Below are 23,653 nucleotides of genomic sequence, written 5' to 3' on the forward strand. Positions count from 1 at the left end.
GTCAGTAGATCCCACGCTGCTACTGTCGTTATGTATCCTAAGCTCTTGTCTGCACACACTCGTTGCACCAGTTTAACTGAAGGCTGTTTAAAAACTGATTTTAGTTTAACCAGGGCAACCCCCCCCCCAAGTGGAAACATTTATATGGGTTTAAAACTGGGTATATTAGTTTAGCTTGTACCATAAATTCACCAACGCAATCTAAATAAATATAAACTAGGATTAAATCTGCTGCCTTTCCACATGGTACTGTGCACCATTTTAACTAAATCTGTTAAAAATTATACTTTTAGTTAAATTGGTACAACTTTGTGCATAGACCACTCTTAAGGAAAGAGGAGAAATCTCAGGCTTGGTCTATACTTAAAACTTACACCCCTTAGCCAGCATAGCTATGTCAGCAGACTCTGCAGCGTAAGAGCGGGAGAGACAGGGGTTGTTCTTACATAGGCAGAAAAACTCCTTCTGTCAGAGTAAGCTGCATCTGCACTAGAGGGCTATTCCAGTTTAGTTCTGCCAACATAGGCTCTGTAGTATAGACATAGCCTCAGATACCAGGATTTGGTAACTTTTGGCAATCATTGTACCACAAGACTTTCCCATAGTATCTAGGCAGTTATCCTTCCAGTTCCAGAAAAACTAGGAAATGCAGAGGTCCCAAAACTAAGGGCTTGTCTACACTACCCGCCAGATCGGCGCGCAGCGATCGATCCAGCAGGGGTCGATTTAGCACGTCTAGTCTAGACGCGATAAATCGACCGCTGAGCGCTCTCCCATCGACTCTGGTACTCCACCAGAACGAGAAGCACAAGCGGAGTCGATAGGAGAGCGTCAGCGGTCGATTTACCGCACTGAAGACACCGTGGTAAGTAGATCTAAGTACGTCGACTTCAGCTACGCTATTCATGTAGCTGAAGTAGCGTATCTTAGATCGACCCCGTGCGGTAGTGTAGACAGGCCCTAAAACAAAAACTGTTTTGAACAGTCTGTGTTTTGATTATTTTGTGGGGGTGAAGGTTTGTTCCAGTTCTTTTTGTATCTGAGCCATTTCACCCATCTTGAACAATTGTAGTGGAATGAACTACTACTAATCTTGAATCCTGTTTCCAGTACACATTTTAAAAAAAAATGAATGGTGAAAAGTACATTGACACTTGACAATGAAACTCATGTAGGCTGTCATGTAGTAATCTTTCCTGCTTCAGCATTAATCCAATTCTGTTTCTAGGCATCGGAAAGAAGAATGCAAATTTGCTATGATCAAGTCTCTTTTGACTGGAAGCGGTAGTTTTATGTACAATATTTCCTGCTAAATGAAATTGTCATGCAGGATTTGTGATTCATGTGATCCTTTTCTAGGCTGCTGCGCTCAGAAATAATTACTACCATGTTTGCTGTCTTCTTTGATGAAATAACGGATAATTTGGCATCTAAAATAGAGCTATGGAATTTTGGCTCACCGTTTTTGATTAATTGTTTATCCTAATGTTAACAGATGTTTGATACAAAACGTCAATTACTGGGCACTTTAGTGGAATAGATGTCGGATTTTTACTGGGCTAGAGTTAGATGATAGATCTTGCAGCTAGCAATCCTGCACATCGTAGAGTGAAATGTCACTGAAAGTTAGAAAGGGTTAGATAACATCTGAGATTTTTTTTTTAAAATAGGAGTCTAACTTTAGGCACTCCAGCCCCTGTTTCGATGGGAGCTGCTGGCTGCTCAACAACTTAGAAAATCGGGCTACTTATTTAAGTCCCTAAATATGGACATGGGAGTCTAATTTTAAGCACCTGTTTTTAAAAAAATCTTGGTCAAAAATATTAATTTATCATTTATATCTTTGGCTTGATGATCTTCATTTTATTGGTGGGAAAATATTTACACAAGTGGTTTTATGTGTTTTGGAGAACAAAACAATTCTTGATTGCTATGGGAATATATAATAATGGCAACAGTGTATTTCTCTTTGTGTATTTACTTAGTGTCTATGATATTAATAAGAAGTCTCGGAAAATTCACTTGGTGATATAGAAGGCAGCATATTTGAGTCCGATTGCTGTTGTGAAGTCTTTCCTGATGTAATGCTCATGTTAGGACTATGAACGTGGCCCTAAGCCACAATATTGTCTCCAGATCTGGACACCAAAGCTGGGGAGTCGTTGGCCCCATGATTTTGGCTCAGCCCTTTAGAGAGGGGGAAGGCTGTCTGTGATCTGACTTTTCTGAAGCTCATCTCTGGTGGAAACAGAAATAAAACAAAAGTCTTCACATTAATCACATCAGACATCATAGACTTGCATATATTTTGTTCCAAGTAAAAATGAATCTAATGGATGATGAAATAAATCCATCTTTTATACAAAGAAACCAAATTGGTCCAGGAGTTTGAGTCTCAGTGGAAGTGGGAAGGAAGCAAAAATGGTTGTATGTGGTCTGTCTGGAGGAGGAATAGCCTTGTTTGAAGCGGGTTAGAAACTCTTTCAAGGGAAGAAGGAACAGCAAGGAAAGCGTAACAAAATTCTGTGTGTGGAAGATGGCCTTGGTGGAAAATGTGAGGAATCAGAATTTGGAGAGTTTCTCATGGGGAGAAATAGCTTCAAAAGAGAGGAGGAAGGAAGCAGAGGAATGGGACTAGATCAGGATTTCCCTGTGGGATGGCTGCCTTAAAATGGACAGATTAATAGTGCAGAAGGGTGGGAGTCACCACTGTGAACACAGAGGAAGCAGCAAAGCCTAGAGTTGTTTGCTAATACCTACCTTGTTTGTGTCTATGTATCCTGTTGAAAAGTGAGGTTTTTACTCACGAAAGCTTATGCCCAAATAAATCTGTTAGTCTTTAAGGTGCCACCAGACTCCTTGTTGTTTTAGCAGAATAACGTGTTGCACAACTCTTACTGAACAAACCTCTTAGTTCTTTGGGCAGATCGCTGTTTCGCTAAATCTTTTAGTAGTTCGCTTACACAGAGAGCAGGCGGAGTATTTCTGCTCTGTGGAAGCTTACAGCATTATTACAACGGTGCTTGGTGCACGACTGTCTCTAGAGGTACTTGCATAAATCGTTTGGGAAAAAAAGGGGGAAATGTTGGAGGAGAAAAGGAGTAAGAGACTGAAACTGATTATTTAAAAAGTGACTAACTTTTTGTCTCCTTTTTCTTAGTATTACCAGAACCTTTGCATCAGGTAAAACAGAAAAGGTGATCTTTCAGGCACTTAAGGAACTAGGTCTTCCCAGTGGAAAGGTATTTACCAATTTAAAATAACTTTTTTTTATATTAAGAAATCACAGAAATGATCAGATTATATCATTATATTTTAAGTCATTTGTGTCTTGTGAAAAAAACATGCCTCGTGTTCTCAGACAGCTTTGTCATCGCTTCAATTAAACAGGAATATTTACTAATGAGTTTTATACTAAATGGTACCAAAGTTAGTTAGGGCTTTTTTCTGATGTCCCAGTGTGTTGAATAATTATATTCAGACGTTCACATGGTACCTTGAATGATCTTTTTTTTAACTTCAACAGGCAAAATAAAGACTATGTCTTTGTTCTGTATTTACTTTTTTACATATTATTATTATTTATTTTATCATTCACAGACTTAATGTTACCATGTAGTCAGAATAAAAGTGCACTAAACCGATTTGGGGTAAGGAAAAAATTGAGAGCTCTTCTCAGAAAATATAAATAAAGTCATGTGCATTAGGCACAGTTTACTAATACTTTTCTAATACTCAGACATGTTGATAGAATAAAGAATAAATAAACTGGCTTTTGCTAAATCAATATTTGGTTTTTTTTTTTCAGAATGATGAAATTGAGCCTCCCGCTTTTACTTATGAGAAATTTTATGAACTAACCCAAAAGATATGTCCTCGTACGGACATAGAGGAACTCTTTAGGAAGATGTAAGTTAAATTAAATATTAAACTAATTTTAAATTGTTTTACTGTCATTTTAGTCTATTTCTAGTATTAACCGGTACAACACTGAACATGATAAAGAAGTCCCAACCTTGACTCCTAATACCATGTATGGTATTTGCAAACCAAGTCACATCTACATTTTCTTGCCTTTCCCCCCAAATTATTAATGTAAAAGTTAACTCTGTATTTTAGAGCAACTTTTACATGAGTTAAAAGAAGCACCTGGAACTTTTTTTTGCATTGGCTTTACTAACTACCTACAGTTTTAACCTGCTCCTTTAGGTTATTAACACAGTATGTGAACTAACTAGATTAAGCAAGAAGTCTAAAAGTTTGTTCAGTCAGATTCTTCTCAAACGGAGGACTTACATGTTGTTTGCTAAATTAACATTTGTTAAATCATACTGAGAAGAGAGGGTATTATACTGTAGCAAGCATAGACTGTTTGTTTGCCTTGACAGTGTCTGTTCATTTTGAGACTACACAGCTACTTCAGTGTTAGGAAACTGCAAGGTTTAGAAAGTATCAACAATGTCAACATGTAAATCATACCTACTGTAGCATCATACATGAAAACTTACTTTTTCTAATAAATTTCTTTTCAGCAATGGAGACAAAACTGATTATTTAACGGTAGACCAATTAGTGAGCTTTCTAAATGAAGTAAGCTTTTTCATACATTAACTACCATACAAGTCTGTCTGCAGTGGCTTGCTTCTTCCAGTCTTCTCATTGCATGTATCATGCCATCATTTGCTGTGCTTTTGATCTGCTGATCTTTTCATTATGGCGATATCCAGGTGCAAAAATCAGCTCCAACTTTATATGTTCTTGTGCTTTCTCTGTGTTGGCTTTGCGGATTGCTTCTGTTGATTACTTGCTGTGGTGTGAAGCTATTGTTGTGTATGTTTTATACTGTTATATACAATGTAATTTCAACTAAACTATACTCAGTGTTTTGTTATAAGCAATTATTTTACTTTTAGGCATTTGATTGCTGTATTGAATAACAGAAATATGAAGTGGGCTTTTATATGTAGTAGTTTGATTCTCCACTATCAAAATCTTTTCTGTTTATTACAAATCTATGAATCATAAGGATATTTTAATGAGTTGTGTGTGATTCTGAAAATATTAAAAATATGTAGGATAGAAGGAAATATATTGGCAGCAGTATTTCTAAAATGCACATTTATTAGCAAGAGTCTGCAGTGTTTCTTCAGTCTAGTATCTGAAAAAGTACCTTATTAAAGTGTGTGATTTTCTTCTGTTTCTAAAGCATATTAAGATGAGTGGGAGTATGATTCACAGAGCTACACACCACTTCAGTGAATCTGACAGAATTTACTTAAAACAAATGAAGTATTGTGAACACCAAGTAATTCCCCAGCTTTTGTACCACTAAACTCTTTTTTTCCCAATGGACTGCAGAATTGTGTTCCTTCTCTATAGGGTCTTTGAGGGAACTGATGAGTTATCCAAGTACAAACTTAAAAAACAACAGCAACAACAAATTGCTATTTTCTCATTTCTCTATGCAGAGATTTAAGCATGCATCAAGTTACTACCGTATCTAAAAGAGGGCCCTTTTGCTCCGTGTTCAAAAAGCAGCATATGCCTTATTGATCACCAAAAGTGAACCAAACACAAAGGGTTTTTTTTAAAAGAAGTAGAAGAAAATTAGTGATGAAATTAACAGTTTTATCACTGTCCAATGGACTAGGCACGTGGAGTAAACCACACTTCAGTGGCTGCCCCAAATGTGCCCCTACCTTGCAAACAATTCCGTACGTGCTTCATCTGCCTACTGTGAGTAGTTCCATTGAAATCCATGGTCACAAAGCTAAGCATATGTGTAGGTGCTTGTAGGAACTAGGCAGTGATTGGTATGATGTGTGAATAATCCACACCCCTGAGTGACATAAATTACACAGACCTAAACACCAGTGTGGACAGCGCTATGTCGGTGGGAGAGTTTCTCCCGCCAACATAGCTACCGCTGCTCATTGGGGGTGGATTAATTAAGTCGACGGGAGAGGTTCTCCCTTCAGCTTAGAGCGGCTCTCTAGTGTAGTTATAGCCCGAGTAGAGTTTAATGTGTTGGTCATGATGTGTAAGGCCTTAAGTGGCCTGGAACCTACTTACCTAAGACATCCTCTCTCTCCCCCTTCACATATGGCCAGCCCTCTCTGTAGTCAGCAGAGGTGCTGAAGCTGGAAAACATAAAAGCTTATTGAGAGAGACGAGATAGGTGAGGTAATACCATTTATTGGACCAACTTCTGTTGCTGAAAGAGACAAGCTTTCACAGAGGTCTTCTTTAGATCTGGGAAAGGTACTCGGAGTGTCACAGATAAATACAAGGTTGTTAAGCATAAGAATTAACAACATGTTTAAAGGGACCACTCAAAATGAAGTGGGCCATTAACAACTCTGCAGTCATAGAACCAAGATTACAGATTGTTGAAAGAGACATTAAAGGGTTGTGCAGGTTTCCGTTGGAGACGAGGGCTGTGAGGCCAGATATGGAGTGATTGTTTCATGGTTGATATAGTGGTTTGGTCTTTGATCATTTTTCTGCATGAGTTCATTCAAGAATGTAGTGATTGTCTCATTTCACCCATAGTTGATGGGGACCACATCCTGAAAGCAATCTTTCCGGCATAGGCACTGTAAGAGGTCCGGACTCACCCCTGCGGCACCTCCTGCTGGTCGTCCAGGGAATTAGCTCACCAGCCTCTGGAGCGCCCTCTGCAGGGCAGTGATCCGCCTTGTCCTCTGCACTGGCCCCCGTGTCCCTCCCAGGACCCCGGTGCCCCTTGCTCGGGGTGCTGCCCCTTGGCAATACCCACACACACACTAGGTCTCCCCTCCCAGGGGAACTCCCACCCACTAACCCCACCTCGCCTCAGGATAAGGCCACTGCCAGTCACCATCTAGCCCCCACTCTCTGGGGCAGACTGCAGTATAGGCCACTCATCATTAGCAAGGTTGGGTTTGGACCTGCTGCCTTGGCCTAGCCCTGGGCTGCCCTCTGCAACCCCCAGTACCCCTTGGCCTATTACCAGGCCGCAGCCTGGGGCTATCCAGGCTGGAGCTCCCCAGCCTTTCCCCAGCCCTGCTCCACTACAGGTACCCTGTCTAGCTCCCTGCAGCCAGGCCCTTCTCTCTCTGAAGGCAGAGAGAGACTCTACTGAGCTCCTGGCTCCTAGCCTCTTATATAGGCCAGCTGAGGCTGTTTGGGGCATGGCCCCAGCTGCAGCCACTTCCCCCAATCAGCTCAGCCTTCGCAATGCCTGCTCCCTGGGCTATCTCAGGCCCTTCCAGGCCGGAGCAGGTGTCCACCCTGCTACAGGCACTGACTTTTATTTTTCCCTGGGGGTGCTCCACGCCCGCTCCATCCCCATCCCTCCCTCGAGGCCACGCCCTCACTCTGCCTCTTTCTGCCTGCCCGTCACTAGCTGTTCTCCGCCCTCCTGCAAGCACTTCCCCCAGCCACCAAATCGCTGATTGACAGCACTGCTGAACAGCTGTGTCTTGTGGGTGCTGAGCAGTCACTATTTTGTTTTCCACGGGTGCTCGAACCCCAGAGCACCCCTGGAGTCAGCATCTATGCTTTCTAGAACCCCACTTTCTGGCCTTCAAACAGCCCTCTCAACCTCACCAAGCTCATCATCAGACGCAAAGCTCTGCACAAACCACGACATACCACCTCAGTGGCACCAGACCCTGCCAGAACAACAGTTGCAAAACCTGCAGACATCTCTCCAGGCTACAATGATCAAGACCCCTCACAACACACCTTTTAAAATCCATGAGTCATACACGTGCCTATCACAACATGTGGTGTCCGTCATCCAGTGCATCATATGGCCCAATAACAACTCTGTGGGTGCAGCACTGTGTGTGTAGATGTGCCCTAACTCTCCTTTGTTCTATGGTTGCAGAGGTGTTAATGGCCCACTTCATTTTGAATGGTCCTTTGCAACGTGTTAACTCCTGCGCTTAACAGTCTCTTCCACCTTGTACTTCATTGTGACACTGAGGGCACGGCTACACTTGCAGGCGTAGAGCGCTTTGAGTTAAATCAGCCTTTGTAGAGCACAGTATGGAAAGTGCTGCAGTCTGTCCACACTAGCAGCTGCAAGTGCACTGGTGTGGCCACATTAGCAGCTCTTGCAATGGTCACAGAGAGCAGTGCATTGTGGAAGCTATCCCAGCATGCAGATGGGTGGGGTGGAGTGTGACAGGGAGTGTGTTGTGTGTATGGGGGGGGAGAGTGGGTTTTGGGGGGGCTGAGAGCATGTCAGTGTGCTGTCTTGTAAGTACAGAGAGCAGCAGATCCCCTCTTCCCCTCCCCCCCACCTCTCTCTCTCACACACAGCATTCCACAGTAATGGTTGCTTTGTCTTGGAGCAGATAAGCAGCCGGCTGTCAGAAACAGAGCTTTCAAGGGGCATATCCGCATTCCTGCAGTGATTCCAAAACAATGACAAGAGTGGCCACTTGACTTAAGGGGCTTATGGGACATTTCTGGAGGCTGATCAGAGCGCAGTAATGCAACACCTTGTTCACACTGACGCCCGGGCGTTTCAGCCAAGGTGCACCAGACGTTAATCTTCTCGCCGAAGAGGAGTACCAGGAGTGCTCTAGCCCTGGAGTCAGAGAGCTCTATGTGCCTTGCCGGTGTGGATGGGTAGTGAGCTAGGGCGCCCAGGGCTGCTTTAATGCGCTGTAACTCGCAAGTGTAGCCAAGCCCTTAGTATCTTTCCCCAAACTGAAGAAGAGCTCTGTGTAATTCAAAAGTTGGTCTCTTTCACCAGCAGAAGTTGGTCCAATAAAAAATATTACCTCACCCACCTTGTCCCTCCCATGTCCTGGGACAAACATGGCTACAGCAGTACTGCAAACAATAAAAGTTTATTATCATTAGAAAAAAGCGGTGGCTGCTGGCAGGGCGTTCTTAATGAGGGCCCTGGGACTTCTAAACTTGTTTCCACTTTGTTCCAAAATATCCTGAATTTGATGACCTACCAGGCATGTTGTAGGTTGCAAATGCAATTTGTTTGATAGGATTTTTAGGGAAGGATGAGGGTATGTCCCTGGGTAGGTCTGATTTGGGAGTGAGGCTTTTCTGGAGTTTTTCCATTTTTTTTTTTTTATTGTCTATTGGCTTAGGTAAATTGTTAGCTCCATTTTGACTGTTTAATGCTGCAGGCTGACAGTTAATTTAATTATGTATCATTATTAATGCTGGTGGGTTGTTTCTATAAGTCTAATTATTGTCAGGCACTTCTGTGCGTGTGTTCTTTTTTTTTAAGTTAAATCTAAAGAAAAGGAAAAATAATAGAAAAATGAAATAGACCTAAAGCTACTGAGATTTCCTCCCGCCATTTATTCGCAGCCACAGATTTTAGCTTTGGCCTACGTGTGTAATTATCAAAAGTAGTAATTCAGTACAGGCTGGCCTGGACTCCTGCTTTCTGCTGAGCAAAGAGATAAGATGAAATGGGAGATTGGATCCTTCTTGTTTAGTAAGTTTTCCCCTTTCTGTTTTTGGTGGAAAAAGGCCATTATTTCTGCTGGACCTCATAAATCCCAATAATGAAACTGGCTTCTAGCAAGTCATGAGTTGTTTCACATATCAGCAAGTATTTATCTGGCTAGGAGGTAAATGGCTGGGTGGCCATATTTGGAGAGCATCTGTTTCTTCCCTCTTTCTCTTTCCAAAGTAAACAGGCACCCTCTAGCCTCCTCCCCCCCCCCCAAATGATTTACCCTCCTTTTGTTAAGGAACGTCTAGTAGATCCTGTCTAATATGGTAACTAGAACAAGCAACAGCAGCTTTGCTGGACATATGTGATTAGTCCTGGGAGCTTTATGCTTTTCATATTAGTCAGCTATGTTGTTTTGCATTATAAATTCCCTGTGCCAACAAACTCACTAGCATAAAACATTTATGCAGGGGATCCTGCTTGACATTCCTTTTTTTTAATAACATCACACAAATTGTCAAGTATTACCAGAATTAACTAAACTTTCCAAATGGAAACAAAAAAAGATAATGAGCAGTGATCATGATGACAACAATACAAATATTACTGTTAGTTCCCTGCAATAATTTTTTGGCTGTGATTGCTAAGAAGCGTTGTTTGCCTTCTCCCATCTGTTTTCTTCCCCTGTGTCACCTCTGTTCTATTTACGATTATCCGTGGAAGAGTGAAGCGGGGAAGAGCACTCTTCTTTAATAAGAGCCTCCCCTCCTCTTTCTTTCAGTTGTTTCAAATGATGCATTTTCACTAATGGTGCAAAGCTTGTCACGTGTGATTACATGTGGTCGGCCGTACAGTTGCATGCTAGTGTTGTGCTCCTGAGAGATGCTTAGCAAGGTGTGTCCTGCATTCAGCTGCTTACATTTCATATTCATCTGAGATTTACTTAGATATCCAGATAGCCAATGTATAGTGAATTTAACTGCTATACTTCAGATGCTGTCGACTGTCAATAGCATTAATACAAGGATGCTTCATTAACTGCATGATTAAATTGGCATTAGTTGTAATTTCTTAGAATTACCCAACCACACATGCCAATCGGTTGGTTGTAAAGAAGAGATCAGGTTGCTTATTTTTGATTGGACATGGCTTGATATTGAACAGAATACCAAAATATTTGTATGTAAGGAATTACAGCAAATGCTTATAGTGCCTTAGGTCATAGACATTCCACACTGTCCATTCCTAAATTATTGGTCAACAATATGGGGGTGGCCTGTGTTACATTTATGAATGTAAATTACAGCTTCAAAACTGCACCTACCTGGGTAAAAGAGTGTTTCCATGGTCATCTTTGTTTATTTGTGTTGCTTTTGCATCTGCTTACATGCCACGATTCCGTTGAATTATGTTTTTAATGGAGAATCAGGCACACTGTGTGCAGCTCTAATCCAGTGTGAATAAAAGTGAAAATCGCATTGCACACTCCAAAGTGAATGTGTCATGAATCCGGCCTTTAGAGATTTATTGGAAGTCACTGATACCTAGAATGCCTAAGTATAGTCCAAACAATAGTTGTGTATGATAGTATGAAATCCCTGCATCATTAATTGCTATACATTTTGGGATGATACTGTGAGGATGTTTTTTAATGATTTACATATGTCCTCTATGATCCTAAGTTGATTTTTCAGAAAGTTGAATGCCCCAGTATTTATACGATTCACAGAAATAATTGACACTAGTTAACAGATTTCTAAATGCAGGTTTTGCATAGACTATTTGTAGCAACTTTTTATTTTTTTAATGTTTATTTTAGTCATCCATATTGATGAAGACGCCAGTTTTATGAAGGGATAATTATGTTACCGTCAGTCAGGCCCGTCAGTTTGCATGACCTACATAAAAGATTGCTGAAGAAGGAAGAGGATTTACCAAGTTATTAAAGGATCTGCTGTTAATTGTCAACATTTTATTGGCACATACGCCACATGCGTTATTTTATTGTCATGAGTAAATAGCAATAATACATGTTAAATGATTGCACTGGAGTATTTTCCTGAACAAACTGCCTGTTGTTTTCATAGATAACTAGATTTAAATTTATATAATGCTGAAGTTACAATTGGGATATTCTGTAAATTCTAGTTTAAAAAAAATGGTCCAGCTTGTTCTTTCTCGTCTGCAGTAATGAAAAGTTCTTGGAATATAGCCTTGCAGTAAGTGGTCCTGCTAAATTATGTTATTTTCTAACCTTAGCATCAACGAGATCCTCGTCTGAATGAAATTTTATTCCCATTCTATGATTCAAAAAGAGCAATGCAGATAATTGAGACATATGAGCCAGATGAAGATTTGAAGAATAAAGGTAAACAAAGTGGGACTATCTGTGTATCAAAAATTAATACCACATTTCTTTAGACACTTTAAATTTTAAAAAGCACCTAAGTGACTTAGGAGCCTCGTCCCAATGAGACTGGGGCTTGTCTAAGTTGCAGAATCCTACTCGGTCTACTCTAAGCCAGTACCGCCAGCTGCACCTCCACCCCTGATGTACTCCTCCTGCCCTAGGCATGCTCCCTACACAAGGGATTGTGAGGAGCCAGTGGCTGTCTTCCTTGGTTCCTGCAGCACAGGAAACAGGCCTTGACGCCACTCTGGTCCTTTTACCAGGGGTAAAGCAGCTGAATGAGGGGTAAGGATTTCATCCTGTAAATGTTGCTCCTAATTTACTCTGCTATCCTTGCATCACACTATCTGTTAACAGATTGCTTATGCTTTTTTTGCTAAAATTGTACCTGTGAGGTGGTGGTCTCTCCATAACTTCTCAGGGCACTCCAGTAAAAAAGGGGAAGGCTTTCAGCCAATACACTGGCTATCAGATGGGAGATATCTCCTCTCAATAGCATGGTATTTCTCTTTTAAAAATGATCTATCGGACACCCCAGGATCCATTGTTCTCTCTTCTTGCAGTCATGGATTGGAATTTTGAAAGCTCCAACTCTGTAGCTTTTGTTTTCCTCTCCGTATGTCCCAGAAACTCCCCTTACTACTTACCTCCTTTTCTTTTTAATCTAATCATATTGGTCACATGTTTAATGCAGTCATGGATCTACTGTCTAGATGCCAGCATATTTCAAGTGTTTTCCCATAATGTACAAGGTATCATGAACATTGTTTGCCCTTGTTCAGAAAGAGATGCACCCATGTTTTGGGTGGGCAGGAGTTAAAGCAAACCAGTAGTTTATGAAGATAGTTTCTTGTCTGCAAAATACCTGTCTCTAGAAGCTGATGTCGGCATAAGCTTCTACACTGCTTTCATATTCTTTCAACCAATCATTGAGTCATGGTAGCGACTGGAGCCTATTGTTTTAATTCTTTCTTTCTTTATTATTTCTGCTGCAATGTATGTAAATGTGGAATGTCTCCTGCAGAAAAATCGATGGGTTTTTTTTGATGATGATCTTTCCTTGGTGGAGTTAATTCATGCGGGTTTCACCCCAATAGAATTAGTGGGAGAAGGGGAGGAATTGGCCCCAGAAGTTGTGGATCCCGAATATAGGCAGGTCATTCATCTGGCTTTAAACCATACTGTCCTCTCGTTGGGTGATTGGTCCCTAGTCCAGTGTGGAAACAAAACCAGACTAGGTTCTGTCCAGTATCAGACTGGGATGACATTTTGAAAAGCACATCATTCTGCCCCCACCAGTGTGACCTTGCATGCACCATCCATGTGAGGTCATGCTGGCAGGGGCAGGCCCACACCAATCCTGGAAGTACCATAATGTCTTGTATTCTGGGAATGCATGAGTAGCCACCCAACATCCAATGGAGGCAATGGCTTATCTGTCTGGTGTCTGTTCTCTGCAGTCCTTTACAAGACCCCTATTCCATAAAGCACTTAGGCACATGTGTGCACTGAATAGCACTGTGTGGGAGGCAAGACCTCATTCACTGAACAATAGCTGTAAGAAACCAGTCCTGCCTTGGTCACTGTACAGCAGGGGTAGTGAATTATTTTTTGTCAAGGTCCAAATTTCTTGGTCAAGGTGCAGTCAAGGTCCAGACTCCAAAAAAAAAAAAAAAATTAAAATAATAACAACAACAATGATAAGTAAATAAAAAGATTTGGGGGTCCATTCAAAAGCAGCTAGTGGTTCAGATTTGGCCCATGGTCCGCCTATTGACTACCCCTGCTGTACGGTTAGGATCAGTAACTAGTAAGGGTCGGTAACTAGAACTCAGCCCTTCCTCATGTGCTGTACAGTACATGAATGGCTCAGTAAGCTCTGGAGATCTGTGGGAGAGCAGTTATACACACTTTCTCCTTCTGGGGGAGACTCTGCAACTCAGTCTCTTAATTATGTTATCAGTGGGGCAGGGCTTCATTATTTTATTAAAATCTTAGCAGATATCCACCAACTATACACAGTAGTGATTTTTTTTTTCACTCTCTTATACTTTTTCCTCCAGGCTAATTACATGTCACGCTTGGAGCTACTTTGTTCTGCTGTTTTTAAGTTCGGAGGGGCGGGTAGTTAAATTTCTTAAGATGAGAATGTGTGATTTTTCATTTTTTTTTTCATTTTCCCCTAACTCAAAACCAGCTGACGGGATTTGGCTGTGACCAAGAATAGGAAGTTCAAAGCCCCAAGTGAGAATTTTTCAGAAAGTTATGAGCAAGTGAAAGCTGGGGGGTTAGGGATTCTCTGTTGAAACAAAAAGGTCATGTGAAACAGAATAAAATTAGAGCTGCTGTGTGCTGTCCCTTGCCAATAACAGAGCTTCCATGTCTGACATTAGGAAACATGAACTTCAAGTTCAAATTGCATTCAAATTGTGTAATGTAACATTTAGATGGTTAACTGCCTACCTCCTCTGCCCCCCCCCCTTTTTTTTTTTTTTTTTTTATTAGGCCATTTTTAAAATAGATCACAGGCAGAATCTGATCTGGCTTAAACCAGAATCTGGCCCCTCGTCTTTTACAATTTCTGAAGCACAAAACAAAAAGAGGTGAAAGAACACATACTATGAACATTGTGGCCAAAGTTACTGTACACACAAGGTTCCATTTTCTAACATGTCTTTGTTTACACAGAAAATGTTTTCATTTTCATTGTCAGGAAGATAATCTACTGTATATACTTCGAACAGTGGGATGGTTAGCAAAAGTCTTGAACCTTCCATGTTTTGGAAATACATCCAAAATAAATTAACTTTGCAGGTCATGCTAATAGAATCTTTGGATTCCAGCCTTTGAAAGACTGGGAGAGCCTTGTACTTAAATTACTGTTGTTAATTTTCTTTCATCTGCTGCTGTAAAATACCAGCACCTCTTCTGGGTAACAATGTCTGTGTTCCTTTAAACACTAACAATTGTATTCTCTGCATAAATACAGAAAAAACATAAAGCTATTTTTTTCCTTCCAGGTCTCATATCAAGTGATGGATTCTGCAGATATTTGATGTCAGATGAAAATGCCCCAGTCTTCCTTGACCGTTTGGAATTATACCAGGAAATGGACCATTCTTTGGCTCACTACTTCATCAGCTCCTCCCACAATACCTATCTAACAGGCAGGCAGTTTGGCGGGAAGTCTTCTGTAGAGATGTACAGACAAGTGCTTTTGGCTGGTTGCAGGTTGGAAATATAGGATAATGGCTTTCATAGTTAATATTGTTTTAGGGAAATCAAATACTTCATTTTATTTACCTCGGCAATTCTATAGGATACCATGTAAATATAACAAGTATGATAAATATGAAAAATATCATAAGTAAAATTCTTTATTGTACAAAAACATATGAAAAGAGTAGCCTTTAGGAAGTTCTAGTATTGTGGGGGGAAGGGGTGTGTTGGTAGGCTGCACACTTCTGCAGTTCAGAGGGATTTGTGCTGTGCAATTAAGCCAATCTGCATTTACACAGATATCAGTTTGACTTCCAGTTTAACTACTTGCAGTGCATAGATATGGTATATCCAAATTAGCTAACAAGAGAGTAAATAATGGAGTGCTGATAAAAAAAACCACTTTCACTCAGACATTTTACACTCCCACACACAGAGTTTAATGTAATATGTCCATAGTTATAAAATCAAATTGAAATGATAAGAGTTTGTGTATTACATACAGCGTGAGAGGAATTGTATTGCTTCTAAAATTGCATTGTTATTTACTGTAGCCTCTGCTCTTGAACAAGACAGATTGCTTGGAGTTTTTGTCAAATGGCTTATATATTTATTGAAATATTGTGGAAATTGACATCGTTGTTATTGGGTTTTTAGATGTGTTGAACTGGATTGTTGGGATGGAAAAGGTGAAGACCAAGAACCAATAATAACGCATGGGAAAGCAATGTGTACAGATATTCTTTTCAAGGTAGAATATATATATCATTGGTAACTTCAAATTTATAAGTCAAACTTTAAGCCCAAATCCTCTCTTCAACACCCAGACTGGGAAATTTAGCTAGTAAGTAGGGAACTCTGCAGAGAGCAGGAATCCCACCCCACAACACTGCATGGCTGGTACTACATCCTAATGGAATGAATGCTTCAAATGGGGTGGTTCCTATGTCCCGAACTCTTAAAAGCTTGCCTCTGCCTCACTACCTGTTCCCACCCCCCTCTGCATGAAAGCATGCAGGGAGCCCACTCAGGCCCTCTGCATAGTCTCTCCAAATCCTGCCACTCTTATGGGCTCTGCTGCAAAAGTCCCCCTTACCTGTGGAAGGGACAGGCGAAACACAGGAGTTGTCCCTTCAGCCAAAATCCTCCTCTCGGCCAGATCAGCTGTCAGATCCCTATGTCTCAGAGCAGCACGGAGCTTGTGTCTGTTGCTACCACCTTCCTTCCACAGGTGGAGAGGGAGTTTTTTAAACATGGAGTGCAAGGTAGTGAGTAGGAGTAAACGGAGAAATGAAATAGACACACTTTGTTCCGTCTGTCTTTGCTTCATTTACTATAGAATCCATCATGTTCTGTGTCTGTAAAATATTTCTACTCGTGATTGCCACTTGATGTGTTTTAACATGAACCCTTTCTTTGCATTTTAAAGGATGTCATTCAAGCCATTAAGGAAACTGCATTTGTTACGTCTGAGTATCCTGTTATTCTTTCATTTGAAAATCACTGCAGGTATAAAGTATATTCATCTTCCATTTTTAATAGTGCAATGAAAGAGCAATTGTACCTATGATAAGGCTCATAATAGTTCAACTTTACTTGGAAAACTTTGTAACAGGGTTATGCGGATAAATTAGATTAGATGTCGCTTTGAAGAGATTCAGAGATGTTTGCTTGAACGCAAAGGTCAAGCTTTACGTTGGTTTAATAATGCTGTGATTCAGCAGTGAGTTAGATTTGAAGGTCACATTAACTGAATAATATTTAATCAGCACATTACTTTGGTCTAAATAAATTCATGCATTTCAGTTATATTAGTTAGGTTTTTATAAACAGTTAAAAGTACTGTAAGTCTTGTAATTTTATTGTAAGTGGGCAGCAAATTACATGAAATACTTGTATTACTTCTATATTAACTTTTTTTGTTGCTGAATGATGGCTTGGGGTTTTGGGGGGGGAAGGGTTTGAGAGAGAGAGTCTTAAGAAATTAACGAATGTCACTTTTTTCAGCAAATACCAACAGTACAAGATGTCAAAATACTGTGAAGATTATTTTGGCGATCTCCTTTTGAAGCAACCTCTAGAAACACATCCAGTATGTATCTTTAAAAATTGTGTTTATATCTTGGGTTAACATTATTAGAGAGAGATAGTAACTTGGGGTCACATCACCAATAGTGGAGAAACTTGTGTACCTGGGCCTAAGTTTTCAAACATCACTATTGATTTTGGGCTTCTCAGGTTTTGGGTGCCCAACTTGTCCTTAGCTGGTTCATTTAATTTCTTCTGAACATGGATTGGGGAAGGACCTCTGGCAAGGGTTGGGGAGCCATGTCCCCATGCTGAATCAAGCAGGGTTGCCTGCCCTATACAATAGACGAAATGTAGTTCTTTTGCTTGTGACCTCACCACCTTGTCTCTTTGTAGTTTCCAGTCATTGATGCTCTACTTAATGCTAAACTGTATTAATGCTAAGTGGCACTATGTGCAAAAGCCTTATTTAAACGAATCTTAGCCATACCCGGCAGAGCATTACAGGATCTAATGATGAACACATCTTGTGTGTATAAGCAAGCACTGTGGCCAGTCCACAGCTGGTACAGAAGAACACGGTGTCAGGAGTACACTAAGAACAGAAACAGAAGGAACAAAGCAACAAATGCAGACACAAAGAACAGACACAAAGTTTGCAGGATCTCATCAACATGCCACTTTTCAATGCCCCAGAGAACTTCAGCTTTGACAAATCTTCACAATGGACAGACAGTATTTTGCAAGATTTCGAACTGCAAACAAACTTCGGGAAGAAACTGGAGATATACAAATATCTTCTTTAATTTATGTTGTGGGAAAGCAAGCAAAGCATATCTTTAAATCCTTTGATTTTACTGCAGACTGTCACAAAGATGACTATGAAAGGGTTCTGGCTATGTTTGATGCATACTTTATACCTCAGAGAAATGTGGTTTATGAAAGAGAATGTTTTCATGAGAGAATTCAAGAACCAGGGGAAAATGTTGAATGTTTTATAAGAATTCTGCATACATTGGCTGAAAACTCTGATTTTAGAAATGCAAAACATAAAAATATCAGACCCAGGCTGGCTTATTGGGTTAACACAGTGGTCCCCAATGGGGTTCCCCTCGGGCGCCATGGTGCCCGCTGGGGCATCTATGTGTGCCCGCGTACTGACCGGCGGACAAGCATCTGCCAAAATGCCGCCGGCGACGCCTCTGGATGATGCTGCTTGTCGGTGGCATTTTGGCGGCGACGCCTATTGACGTTGCCGTTTCTCGGCAGCATTTCGGTGGATGCTCGTCCACCGGCCACGGTCCGCAGTGGCTCGTCGTCTGGCGCCCGCCAGACAAAAAAGGTTGGGGACCACTGGGTTAACAGATGGAAAAACTTTTCATAACAGCTGAAATTGAAGAGAGATTTAACCCTAACCTCAGTTATTTAAATAGCAAAACAGTCTGAACTAGTGAAACAGTGAAACCTAGAGAAACTTGACAAACTTAAAAAACTGAAGCTAGCTTAGAAACTGTGTTAAAAATTATCATAAAATCCCTGAGGCAAGGAGAGAGAACTCCCAAGTCAAGTGACAGTTCCAGCCTACATGCACAAAATGTGGAAAAAATCATATCTCAAGAGATTATGCATGTCCAGCCAGAGGCACGTGGTGTAATATATGTATGAAATATGGACTTTTTGCAGCTGTTTGCTGCACCAAAGCAGTCAGGGAGTTGACTCATATCACGGACAACCAAGAGCCATTGTTTCTGATATCTATTACTTGTGATGACATAGATAGAGCCTTGCAAATCTGCGGATATCCGCCTCCACGGACGTGGTTGTATTGTTTACCATCTTTGCTGATTGTGGATCGTATGCAGCTCCAAATTTTTGTATCCGTGCAGGGCTCTAACAGTGACATGGGTGCGAATGCAGATGCATGTAAACGGTGGAGTGTGGATTGCGGGTCGGATAGAAGTTAATTATCACAGATTCGGATCGGATGTGGATCCAAATTTTTGTATGCACGTAGGGCTCTAGACATAGAACCTAACCTGGAGAGTGAAATTAAATATTCACGGCAAGACTATTGACTTTTAAATTGACTCAGGAGCTGATGTCACAGTCATCTTAGAAGGGACTTACAATCACATTCAATCCCTCTCAGAGCTGAAGTCACAGCTTGACACAGCTTTGACTAGCCTTGGAAGTATACTGAATGGCATGGATCAGCTCACCACAGAAACAACTTACAAAGATAAAAGCTTTGCATTCTGAGTGGATGTGATCAAAGGATCAAAGACTAACAACTTCTCAGCTGTAGCATGGCAGCCATGATGGGTCCGGTGAGAGAGGTGGAATAACTTGATAGAGGATTTGGTGATATTGGACTTCTGAGAGGTTATCCAGTACAAATCAACTTAAGAAACAATGCTGAACCATACAGTGTACAAACACCCACACCAGAGAGACCTTGGAAGAGACTAATTGCAGATTTATGCAGATTCAGAGAACATCACTACCTGGTTATCGTGGTCTATTTTCCCAGATTTATAGAAATAATGTACTTGAAAGACATAACATGTCCCAGTGTTATTGAGAAACTGAAGTGCACTTTTGCTCACTTCGGTGATCCCAGAACAACTGGTGATGGGCAACGGACCACAGTTCACTGCAGCAGAATTTAAGTCACTCTGAATGAAATATGATTTTGATCATATTACTAGCAGCCCACATTACCCACAAGCAAATGGAGAGGCTGAGAGAGCTGTTACAGACTGCTAAGAAAATCCTACAGCAGAAAGATTGATTCCTTGCTCTTCTGAGTTACAGATCCACACCAATAACAGCAGCTGGATATAGACCTGCTGATGGGAAGACAACTCGGCACTACTGTTCCACCTTTGGAAAAGAACCTATTTCCAAAGTGGCCTGACATGAGGAGAGTAGCCAAATCAGATAAAAAGGCTACAAGAGCTTCTGAACATATTTTTACAACAGACATCACTCAGAGAATTGCCAAGTCTAGAACCTGGTGACCATGTTCATGTAAAAATGGATGGAGAAAAAGGATGGACAACTTCAGCTGTCGTCGTATACAAAAAATAAATAAATTCTGCACCAATATAATATGTGATCATGACTGACGGTGGAGAGTTCAAAAGAAACCATTGACATCTACAATTTGTTCCTCAGAAAGAACGATCAACAGATAAAACGCTACCGATGGCAGATTCAAGAACAAGAAGATGGCAAACCGACCAAGGCCAGTCTTTGCAAGTAATGGACAGCCAGATGCTGAACTGTACTACGCTGTTCAGCCCTTAGGAGGCACTGTGTAAAATACCTTATTTAAATGCACCTCAGTCATACCTGGCAGAGCATTAAAGGATCTAATGATGAACACATCTGGTGTGTATAAGCAAGCTCTGTAACCAGTTCATATCTGGTACAGAAGAACATGACAGATGCAAAGTAATTGATCATATGTGCCTGGAAGGGAAGGGTGTGGTGCCTTCAGCTGCATCTTGTATTTCATACTTCATGGTCCAGATCAAGCTTTGGAATCTGGGCTGCTGTCAGTGCTGCATTAGGAACTGAATTGGATGAAGAGCTCCCAGCAGAAGCAGGAACTGGAGGACCAGTCAGGAGAACTAAAATCCATGTGCATTTCAGTCTCAGACATAGCCAGGAAATATAGCAAATGTTGGAGCATTCTTAACAGGCATGGCCTACCAATATTCAACCTTGGCCTAACCTATTTTCTAGGGCAGGGGTTCTCAAACGTCATTGCACCTCGACCCCCTTCTGACAACAAAAATTACTACACGACCCCAGGAGGGGGGACTGAAGCCTGAGCCCACCCAAGCCACACTGTCCAAGGGCTTCAACTCCAGGCAGGGGGCCTGTAACCTGAGCTCTGAAGCCCTCGAGTTTCGGCTTTGGCCCTGAGCGGTGGGGCTTGGGCGTCAGCAAGTCTAAGCCAGTCCTGGCAACCTCATTAAAATGTGGTGGTGACCCACTTTGGGGTCCTGACCCACAGTTTGAGAACCACTGTTCTAGGGTCTACATATGCTCTTCCAGGGCCTGCCCACTGCTTTGCACAACCCATTCAAACTCTCTGGCAGCAGCCACCAAATGTCAGAGGTGAACAACTGCTATCAGCTGCACCACGCTGCCGAGAAAGACAGTCAGAAGGAGCGTCCTATGTCTCACCTTTCTGCTACTGCCCCTGGTGACTACTAGGCCCTTTTGCCTAGTGGCACCTTCTCCAGGGCTGTGCTTTTTTCTCTTCTCTTAAATTTGACAGGGATAGTTAGGATGCAAGAATGCATAATAGAGACCATGTTCCCATACTCGGAGGGGTATGCAGAGATGTGTGGCTGGCTGTAACATCCCCAACCTGAGCGCAGTCCTCACAGGTGACTGCTTCTCGTGGCCCTGTGACCAGACAGAAATGGTGCCACACCAGGAGTTCTGTGGCTACTGCTGCTTCAGGACCCAATTCTAGCCTCATCTGGTCTCTGCTCTTTAGTGCTGCTCACTGTTTTATGTTTTGTTTTTCTTGCTTGTCTCTAGCTGTGTCACTCTGCCTCCTCCATGCACACATCCATCGAGCAAACTTTCAAAAGGCAGCTGGTGCAAGTTTGAAACTTGCCTTTCATGAGTAGTTGTATGCCGGTTTAAATGTCTCTGGAAGGAAAACTCAGGACAGGCGTGAGACTGGCTGAAGCAGATATTTTCCCAGAGGGGCACCTAGCTAAGCTTGTAATTGCAGACTGGTATTTTAGAGGTAGGGGAAATGAAACCTGATTGTACTGACATCTAGTGGAGTTAAAACATATTCACTGCTGGTCACAGTTGATGATAACCTAGACTTCACTTTATCCTCATTGTACATGTTGAGATTGTTGTTCATCAGAGGTGGGCAAACTACGGCCCGCAGGACCGTCCTGCCCGGCCCCTGAGCTCCCGGCTGGGGAGGCTAGCCCCTAGCCCCTTCCCCACTGTCCCCCCCCCACCCCTGCAGCTACGCCGCTGCACGGGCAGCGCTCTGGATGGCGGGCTTGCGCGCTGCTGCCGGGCAGTGCGGCAGCGTGTCTGGCTCCAGCCGGGCAGCGCGGCTGCCAGACATGCTGCTCTGAGCAGCATGGTAAGGGGCCCGGGGGTTGGATAAGGGGTGCAGGGGGTGACGGGGGGCAATCAGGGGACAGGGAGCAGGGAGTGGTTGGATGGGGCGGAGGTTCTGGGGGGCGGACAGGGGACGGGGGGGTTGGATAAGCGTGGGAGTCCCGGGGGGGCCTGTCAGGGGGCAGGGGTGTGGATAGGGGCCAGGGGATGGGGAACGGGGGGGGTTGGATAGGCGTGGGGTCAGATAGGCGTGGGGTCCCGGGGGGGCCTGGTCAGGGGGCGGGGATGTGGATAAGGGTCAGAGCAGTCAGGGGACTGAGAGCAGGGGGGTCGGATAGGGGGTGGGGTTCCGGGGGCGGTTAGGGATGGGGGGTCCCGGGAGGGGGCGGTTAGGGGACAAGGAGCAGGGCGGGTTAGATGGGTCGGGAATTCTGAGGGGGGCAGTCAGGGGGCAGGAAGAGGAAAGGGGTGGATAGGGGGAGGGGGCCAGGCTGTTTGGGGAGGCACAGCCTTCCCTACCCAGCCCTCCATACAGTTTTGCAACCCCAATGTGGCCCTCGGGCCAAAAAGTTTGCCCACCCCTGTTGTACATGATTCTCTTGCTGGAATTGAATGATTGAGTTTACTTAATTATAACGGAAAATGGATATTAGCTTGGAAGGATGTTGCATCAGTTGTTGTTGGTGCCACATGCTGTTTGCCATCTTTGTTTGCTTCTCCTTGTATTTGGGTATCAGGGTGTGGTGGGTTGACAGTGGCTTCCCCCAGAGGCTGTTGATGCTGGGCCTGCACAGTGACAGAGCTGACTAGATGTTGATTATTTTTTTATGTGGTGGTTGAATACCTAGACACTCCACCCACTCCAAAGAGATCTGCCTCCCTGTTCTAGGATTCCTTACTAACCCTGGCTATATCTTCCAGTCCCAACTCACTTCTACCTCAGTTTACCCCTTGTCCTTTTCAGCTGTGATCCTGGGTAGCAGATCCTTCCCCCACCACCCAAATCTGTACTCCTTTGTGTGCTGGGGCTTGTACCAGGGGATCCTGTCCTATGCACGGCCCACCTCAGAGCGGAGAGTGATGGGCCAACAGATGTTATTCCTCTCCCTTCCCAATATGGAGCAAGTCATTTAATGATACTTAGCACATACGTAGCATTTGTCATTTGATACCGTCCACAAACATCAAAGATACGATCCTACAAACCCTTACTGGCAGGTATAGTCCTTATCACCTGGCTAAGGACTACTCGCATAGATAAATCTTTGCAGGATTGTGCACTGGTTGCTGGAACCTCACAATACGGCGGTGAGTTCAGCTGGGTAAGTATTATTAGTCACATTTAGCAGATTAGGAAATTGATATTAGGGGACTGAGGTTAAGTGACTAGCCCAAAATCACACAGGACGTCAGTGTCTGAGTTGATACTCCAGTCTCCTGACTTGACTGTTGCCAAGGTGGTG

General features: G+C 42.6%; 1 protein-coding gene across 1 annotated transcript in view; it reads left to right on the forward strand.

Moving 5' to 3' along the window:
• PLCB4 (phospholipase C beta 4) overlaps nucleotides 1–23,653 on the forward strand; it is a 318,918-nt gene that overhangs the window by 213,555 nt on the left and 81,710 nt on the right. Inside the window, exons 10-17 of the mRNA XM_029911893.1 lie at nucleotides 3,161–3,242; nucleotides 3,809–3,909; nucleotides 4,533–4,590; nucleotides 11,681–11,789; nucleotides 14,852–15,062; nucleotides 15,708–15,801; nucleotides 16,480–16,559; nucleotides 17,058–17,142. Coding sequence (XP_029767753.1) covers nucleotides 3,161–3,242; nucleotides 3,809–3,909; nucleotides 4,533–4,590; nucleotides 11,681–11,789; nucleotides 14,852–15,062; nucleotides 15,708–15,801; nucleotides 16,480–16,559; nucleotides 17,058–17,142 — 820 coding nt within the window. The remainder of the gene's footprint in view (nucleotides 1–3,160; nucleotides 3,243–3,808; nucleotides 3,910–4,532; nucleotides 4,591–11,680; nucleotides 11,790–14,851; nucleotides 15,063–15,707; nucleotides 15,802–16,479; nucleotides 16,560–17,057; nucleotides 17,143–23,653) is intronic.

Source organism: Terrapene carolina, unplaced genomic scaffold (genome assembly GCF_002925995.2).
Source record: "Terrapene carolina triunguis isolate 2854851 unplaced genomic scaffold, T_m_triunguis-2.0 Scaffold132, whole genome shotgun sequence".
NCBI lineage: Eukaryota > Metazoa > Chordata > Testudines > Emydidae > Terrapene > Terrapene triunguis.